The following is an 8,988-nucleotide window of genomic DNA, read 5'->3' as shown; positions in this document are numbered from 1 at the left end:
ACTCGTTCATATAATAATAAAATTTTCATGTTATAAACAGAATAACAGGGTGGCCGCAAGATTGACTTTATTAATTTCCCTGACATTTTACTGACATAACAACGAATTTCCCTGACAAAAATTTTTTTGTCTAGAGAAAAAAATGTATTGCATGACCGTCTTAATTTCTTTAATTGCTCTTAAAAAAAAATTTTTTCTGACATTTCCCTGCACTGAAAAAAAAATTCGGTAGAATGTGCTTTTTACTCAGGCAATTTTTGCCTAAGAACAAAAGCAATACACGTAAAGCAATTGTTTCTTTTAAAAAAGGCAATTTTTCCCTTTAAAAAAGGTAAAAATTGCCTTAGTTAAAATTTTTGCCTTTTTTAAAAGCAAAAATTGCCTTTTTTTTAAAAGAAACAATTGCTTTACGTGTATTGCTTTTGTTCTTAGGCAAAAATTGCCTGAGTAAAAAGCACATTCTGCCGAATTTTTTTTTCAGTGTGACTTTACTGCCAAAAAATTTTTTTTCCTGACATTTCCCTTCTTCTTTAATTGCCCTGACAAAAAAATTTTTCAAGACATTTCCCTGACTTTACTGACAAAAAATTTTTTTCCTCACATTTCCCTGACAAAATATTTTTTTCCCTGACATTTCCCTGACTTAACTGCCAAAAAATTTTTTTTCCTGACATTTACCTTCTTTAATTGCCCTGACAAAAAAATTTTTCCTGACATTTCCCTGACTTTACTGACATGTGGCCACCCTGAATAAGTGTATGCATAAAAAGAATCAAAATTTTTAATTTTTTAGGTTATTTTTCTTACTTTTATACTCGTAAAAAATCAATTTTGATGATACAAACTTCAAATGTTTAGTAAATGTTCCTTTGTACCGGTTTGGTAAAAATTGCATAATCCTTTACCGCACCAAAATTTAGTGGATTTCAATTTTTTACTTTCAACAAAAGGAGATGTGTTGTTTAAAATTTAAATTGAAGTTTCTCAAATTTTGGTACCGTAATAGGATCTACAATTAATTCTAAAATTATATTTTTTACGGAAACAATTTCATCTTTACCCTCTCCATCTGTGCATGATACACTGAAATATAATATAAGTACTACTGGAACAGGCGCTTCACTGCTTAAAACGACCCTAGAGATAGACTATTCAGGTATCTTTTCTCTCTCAGTCCTTTTATGTATCACTGTTATGACGCGTTCTGCGCCTGCGTACATTAAAAATGAGAGAAAAGAATATACCTCAGTATAGTATGTCGCAGGCCCATTTTCCTCTTTACAGCTCCAACTGAAAAAAAGGTTCAGCTCTCTAAATTTGAATTAGTAAAAATTTTTAATAATTTGAATTGGTGACTGACTTTTTGATCTTACATTAGTAAATTTTACTATTAAATTAGTAGAAATTACTATTTGTTAGCAAAATTTACTAATTCAAAAGCAAAAAGTCAGTCACTAATTCGAATTAGTAAACATTTTTACTAATTCATATTTAGAGAGTGGTTAGGATATATTCAACACACTGGAAAAAAAATTTATTTGATTCAAACAACCGATTAATTGAATATTATCAATTAAATATTTAATTGAATCAAATAATATTTATTGGAGTCAATTAAATGGTATTTGCTTCAAGTACTGAAATTGTTGGTTCAAATACCATTTAATTGACTCCAATAAATATTATTTGATTCAAGTACATATTTATTTGATAATAGTCAATTAATCGGTTATTTGAATTAATTAAATTTTTTTCAGTGCGCGACACTTAACACTTAACACGAAATTTTAGTTAAAAACAGGTTTTCTGGTAATTCCAACCAGAACTTTTTCTCAGTGTATATGAACGAGTTTTCACCAGGCCGCTTACTTGTGTAGCGTGACGTAAAGTAAGCTTCTGTCAAGAGTGGAGCTCAGTTAGAGAGAGAGAGAGACAGTTTAACTCCCCCACTCTAGGTCTCAGGTTTACTTCACGTCAAGCCACACACTTCGTCCAGTGCATTTTCACTGATTAGAGTATATAGAATATAATTAAAAACATACTGTTCCAACGCTAGGTCAGAACTGGACTTCGTTTACTACACGGATATTTAAATCGATATAAATCTAACTCATTTAACACTCTCATTACTCATTTGACATATAAAATAGATACGAATTTTAAACTGTGGGAGCGTTCACAAATAATGTCATGTTTTTTGGGGAAGGGGGGGGGTCTTTACTAAACGTGACACAATGTATTTTTACATGTGAAATTGCATAAAATTTCGTGACAGGGGTGCCTGAAATTCAGAAAAATTGCGTGACATTATTTGTGAACGCTCCCTGTCCTAGTACAATAATTTTCTTGATAAAATCTTATTAGTTACGTTTAAAAATAACGCTAAATGATTTCTGTTAACAAGTTTATGTCTACTGAACTTTTTGTTTTAAAAGATTTTTATGTAATGTTTTATGTCAAATGAAATTTCTGGAATATCATCTGTTAGTTTTGCTTTTGGGAGCGTTCACAAATGATGTCACGCAATTTTTCGGGATTTTAGACCCCTCCCCCCTGTCATTCAATTTCATTCAATTTCACATATAAAAATACATTGTGTCACGTTTAGCAGAGACCCCCCCCCGTACCCTCAAAAACGTGACATCATTTGTAAACGCTCCCTTTTTAGTTATTGCTAAAACTTTTAGCGTCTGCACACAAGAAAATGAATTACAATGAAAAGGTCTATGAAAAGGGTTATATTGGATAATTTTCTTTACTGAACTTATACTTTAAAATGGTGTATTAGTTCTTTGCCTGTTTGTAATATTTTAATAATTTTTTAGCGCATTATTATTTCAATAAATTGTTATATAGGACATTATACTTAACTCTGTTTTCAGGTATGCCATGATTTGAAAAAGTCAGATAAAAATTCCACAAGGATGATGTTTCTCAGAGCTTGGAATAAAAATACTGGAAATATTCGTAACTTGGTTAAGGAATTATTGCAAGAAAAGAAGCCAACACATTTACAACAGAAGGATGACGAAGACAATAAGATGGATGTGGAAGACAGCCAAACTGATGACGAGTCCAATCATATTAATGAGAAACCTAACCATATCGATCAAGAAACCACCAATAAGATGGATGTGGAAGACAGCCAAACGGATAAGGAACCCAACCACTTTGATGAGGAGTCCAATCATATTAAAGAGGAAACAAACCATATTGATGAGGAAACCAACCATACTGACGAGGAACCCAACCAAACTGATGAGGAAACCAACCATACTGACGAGGAACCCAACCAAACTGATGAAGAAACCAACCATATTGATGAGGAGTCCAATCACATTAAAGAGGAACCCAACCATACTAATGAGGAGTCCAATCACATTAAAGAGGAACCCAACCATACTGATGAGGAAACCAACCATTCTGACGAGGAACCCAACCAAATGGATCAACATGCAGCAGAAGCAATTAGTATAAGCAGTCCTACTCTTAACAACTCTAAATTAATTAAGGTACATTATCAGAATAATATTAATGATACTACTTTTAATGAAAAGTCAAGTCATATTTCATCATCTACTTCTACATTTTCACTTGATGTTAAAAACAAAAAGCCATATTCAATTTTTTGTTCGAAAAATAAAAATTTGATTAAAGATGAATTACTTGAATCAAAGTTACATTTATCTACTGGGGGAGAATCAGAAAAATGTAACATTGATTCAAGTTTAAAGGACAATGTTTTTGAGTATTCTACAGATGATATTGACACTAGAACCGACTCTGACGAATATGACAGTGACGATTCTTCTGAATCTGATGTTGAAATGCAAGAACACGATCATCTTAACAATACAGAAATTAAACGTCCTTCAATGTCAAATAAGATGAAAGCTAGATTTTGTGAAGACCGCGGTCAGTTTAGATTAAATACTTCAATTTACGATGAAAATGGAGAAGTTGATAAAAATTTAGTTCGTTATTGTTTAAAAGATGCATTACTTATAATTTGCAAAATAACTTGCGTTTTACGTTTTTATGGTTTTAGAAAAAATAAAGAAAGTTATGTTTTGTACGCGAAATGTAGATATAATTCCCACGGACAAAAATTTAAAATGGATATTCCTTTGCGACACGATTTTGTTTTTTTATATAGCACAAAAAGTAAAGAAGTAATTCATAATGGTCCTAAATTATTCTATCCATTAGCAGGAAAAGAACGTCTTGAAGTTAAATCTAAACTTGAGTTTCAATCACCGCGCAATTTTCAATTAAATATTTCTGAAAATACTAACGAAGAATTTTCTGCAGATGGAAATATGCAGCATCTGAAAATGCTTCCTACTTACCAGAAAGCAAGTTCAGATGAAAATTGTAAATATGACTTGACTTTACAATCTAATGATATGTCAGATTTAATGCAGCAGCGAAAAAAAGATTCAGAAGAAAATGATCCTTACCTAAGATCTGTTAGCGATCCCTTAAATGCTCATATGTACACGCGACAACAATTGCATCTTGTACAGCCAGGAAAAGTGATAGTATTACATTATGATGCAACTGGTAGTACAGTTCGAAGTCCCTTAGATTATGATTTAAAATCAATATTGTATTATGCACTCGTAGCTAAATTTGACAATTCGGTAATACCATTAGCGGAAATGGTATCGTCTAAACATGATACAGTGACCATGAGTACTTTCTTGAAACACTATAGAGCTTTTGTTGAACTTGAAGGATATAATTGGCCTACATTTGCAGTTGTTGTCGTTGATTGGACATGGGCATATATACACAGTTTAATGTCAGAATGGAATGATACCGATATTTACAATTATTTAAAAATATGTTATAAGTGCGCAACTTTAAACATTCCCTTTCCAATGAAACTCGTTATCGTGCAAACTTGTTGTGCTCATTTCATGAAACGTGTCGCGAGACTTATAGATGAACATTTTCCGGGGTTTTTGGGTCGTGATATAGTAATGAATTTTATGGGGTTAATGGTAACATGTAAAACAATTGAAGATTTAGATCGAATTTTTGAAAGTTTATTAACAGTATTGTTATCTCCAGAGGAAATGACTGCCTCTTGTGAAATAGACAAGTTTGCAAGATTTAACGAATGTAAATTTGATCATCCCACTGAAGAAGATATCAAAACATTTAATTTTAAGGAAACGTCTGATGACGTTGCCATAAATTCTCCTTTTTATCACCGTTACCATCAAATAGAGGAAAGAGTTCAATCACATATGCGTGAAATTAGTAGAAATGAAGAAGTTTCTAATGAAATGTATAATCCCCTGTTAGCAGAACGTATAACTCGGCACTTTATGCCTTTTGTATGTATGTGGTCAGGTATTATCATTAAAAATGTATTACCTAATGCTTCGAGATTAAGTAATGCATATGTAGAATCATTTTTTCGGGTAACGAAAGAAGTACTTTTAAAAGGACAGACATATCTTTCAATGGCGCGTTTTATAAGAAAAACGAAAAAACAAGTTAAACAATTAATAAACGGGAAAAACAGAACACACAACTTATTAGTCATAAAGTGCCGAAACCTTTGTATCCTGAGGGTATAAAGGATTCAGATACGAATGATAGTTTAATTCCGGAACCACTAAATCCTTTAGGAAATGAATCTTGGTGCAAAAAGAAAAAATCAATTAAACCGCGAAGAAGAAATAATTACTTTGATCAGTTCAAATTTAACAGTAGGAGTAATGTCGTACTAAAGAAAAAGAGATCTCGCAAACCGAAAAAACCTGAACCTTCTTACAGAAAGTTTAAAGATCAAAAAAAGAATATTCCGGATTCATTACCAGTAAAAGACTTGAAAATGAATTTTGTAAATGAAGAAATGGAATCAAATAACTTACCATTAAACATGAATGTAAAAAACGATGAATTCTTCGATCATAAATTAATGAAACAAGAATCTATCGTTTCCATTGTAAAAAAAACAGTTTCAGAAACATGGTCAAATACGGGAAATTCTATTTTTGATCAAAGTGAAAATTCTATGCATGAAATGGAAATCGGTAATGGATTATTTCCTGATATTCCTTATTATTTAGATGCAAAAGTAGATAGAGAAATAACATTTGGATGCTACAAGCCATCAGAATCCATTACGGTTTTACCGCATGCATATGATATTCATTTGTATCTAAAGCAATACCAAACTTTGAAAGGCAACGCGTGGATAGATGGAGACGTTATAGACTCTTTTTCGATTACGATGATGCAGGACGTTAAGAACTACAGTTACTTCACGACTTACGGAACTAGTTTCATATTTAGTGGCAGAAGTATTCGATATGCTAAATCAAATGAATATTTGTATTCCACAGAATTACCAATAACTGGTACGATTTTGTGTCCTTATTTATTCAAAGCACATTGGCGTTTGCTCATTTTGAATGTAGATGAAGAAACGCTCAATGTTATTGATCCAATTAAAATTACTAAAAAAAGAATGAAACTTGCAGCTCAAGAAGAAATTCGAGTTAAGGAAGCACTTCAACGATTCCTTCAAGCTTCTCCCCAAAACAGTTCATTTCATGAATTAAAAAAGATTAATTGGAAAATAGTAAGATGGGAAAAAAACCGCCCTTTTCAAGATGATTCATATAACTGCGGAGTTTTTGTTATGTATTACATAGCAAATATTTCCAAAGGAATTGAAATGAATGTTAACTGGAATGCTAATTCTTACAGGAATCATGTGGCAGAAATTCTGTTAAAAAATTCACATGACATAAGACCCTTTTGCATTTACTGTTTTATAGTGAATGATGAAGAGCCTAACGACCTTGTCATGTGTACTTTTTGTCGCAGATTTTCGCATGTTTCTTGTATTCCTGGAAAGAAAAAGAATATATCAGAATGGGAAGATAGCTCTGTTGAAATGAAGTGCGGACTTTGCAGCCAACGTCCACGAAGTTGGATGCGTTATCCTAGACAATTTAACAGACATATTAATTAATAGAAAATGCAAATCGAATACTTTTTCCACAAGCATTGAAATACGAACTTTGATTACAGTTATTGATTTTTAATTAGCTTAATAATATAAATTAAACTTTTAATTATTTTTGTCTTCATTTGTTCATAAATTGACTTTACCTTACAAACAATGTAATTAAAAAATAGTTATGCATCATCAAGTACGATTTTACTAAATGTTTATATCTTTTTATAAATCTAAATTAGTCACTCCTGACTAATTAAATAAAATGCGTTCTTATTCTAATTGTATTAGTAAGCGTTTTGACGAATTCTTAAACAAAAAGTAACGTTTTATAGAAGGAAATCTCTATATCGTTTGTATAGCCTAGTATTTTAAATAACACAATTTAACTTTATTAGAGATCTTAACAAAGGAATAAGTAGTATACTACTAAAAATTGTTTGTTTTTGATTGAGAATAAGTCAAAAAAATTGCTAAGTAGCAAATGTTATAAAGAAATCAGTACTATTTTCTAAGTCAACTTTGACTAATTCATATTTATGATTATTTGATATGACATTAAATTTCACCGACAGAAAAATTCAAATTTTTTAAATATTTATTTCATAATAAATATTACATACCTACTATCTTTTTCTTTCTTCATCATAAACTTTTTTATATATGCATAGAAACTTCTACAGATTATACTTATTTCAGTGCCTATAATGATTAACCGCTGCCTATTTTCTAGTTAGAACAATAAAACAATAGCTAACGAAATCTACATATAATTTAATATAAATTTTATTATTTTAAAAATATCATTTCATAGACTCTATTTAATTTTAGAAATAGATTTATCCTTTGTGTAAATATGTAAATTTATGTAATTATGTAAAAATGTATGTAAAAACTATTTTAATAAAGAAAATTCTTTAAACACACCTGTGCCGCCGCGAAAACGTAATAGGAAAGATTCATGTAAGATAGCGGTATTTGCAGATCAAACTTCGAATAAAATATTGATTGGCTGAATCGAAGACTCCACACTTCGCATGATTACAAATGCTAAAAAAATCCAAATTACAGTCACCGTCTTTTGGCCGTTCTGTGCTATGTCTGACTGTTATTAGCGAGTGTGATTAAACGTAGCGTTGTATCCTCGATCCTACCAGTCAATTATATATAGAAGAATCTACCAAAAACCATTATCTTTAACGATTTATTAGAAAAAATTTAAATTGTTTACAGTGACAACAAGCAGATAAATAATAAAAAGGAATGGAGCAGCTGATAATATTACGTTTCGAGACCACAGCCAGTCCTAAGTCTGGAGAAAGTGTGAAGGAAGAACATTATCTACAACAAGCAGCATATTCAATGAGGGATTTACAATAATAATTTAAAGAAATAATCCATCAGTATCTAATACCATAATCTAATAAAATGTTAAAAACTTGTGTAAGCTAAAAGTATAAAATTATAACCAATAAAATTTCAATTTTTTTTATTAATTCTGTCTTATTCCTTGTAAATTTCCCGTACTTCTGTAAATTATTCCAAACAACTGACACTTCTCCCAATTTCTACTAATTGCCTTAAACATTACCAATACTGTTATTTATTTCTATTCTATTACGAAAATACATATCACCTAAAGATATTAAATATTGTATCAAACTTATATTTCTTACCAACATTTGTGTCTTAAGGGGATGTCAAAGTCGATGCGATTTTCCCATTGAAGCTCAATGCAAAAATCCAATCGACTTTGACATCCCCTTAAGGACGGAAAATTTTACCGTCAAAATTTTTTCTGTTTTTTCCATTATTTTCTGCGCGGAGTCCAAAAAATTAATTTTTCCCTCTTCTCCCCGACCGATTTTTAAAAACGAAAAATTGTTTCTTATTTCTATTGTTATGAGAAACTATTTTCAATAATAAAATTACTTAACATTTTTCTACAATTAATTTTATTTTGCCGCCAAACTTATATTTTTTTCCATTATTTTCTGCGCGAAGGC

At 30.8% G+C, this 8,988-nt stretch overlaps 1 protein-coding gene across 1 annotated transcript; it reads left to right on the top strand.

Annotated features, from left to right (window-relative positions):
• Nucleotides 1–2,559: 2,559 nt before the first annotated feature.
• On the top strand, nt 2,560–8,643 carry LOC122510848 (RNA polymerase-associated protein LEO1-like). The gene is made up of 2 exons (XM_043625789.1): nt 2,560–3,512; nt 8,216–8,643. Exons 1-2 carry the CDS (start codon nt 2,925–2,927, stop codon nt 8,216–8,218), a joined length of 591 nt encoding a protein of 196 aa, XP_043481724.1. The 5' UTR covers nt 2,560–2,924; the 3' UTR covers nt 8,219–8,643.
• Nucleotides 8,644–8,988: the final 345 nt, after the last annotated feature.

The sequence above is a fragment of the Leptopilina heterotoma genome, unplaced genomic scaffold (genome assembly GCF_015476425.1).
Source record: "Leptopilina heterotoma isolate Lh14 unplaced genomic scaffold, ASM1547642v1 Lhet_76, whole genome shotgun sequence".
NCBI lineage: Eukaryota > Metazoa > Arthropoda > Insecta > Hymenoptera > Figitidae > Leptopilina > Leptopilina heterotoma.
Note: the sequence above shows the minus strand (reverse complement) of the source record. Positions and strands in the feature narration are given on the sequence as shown.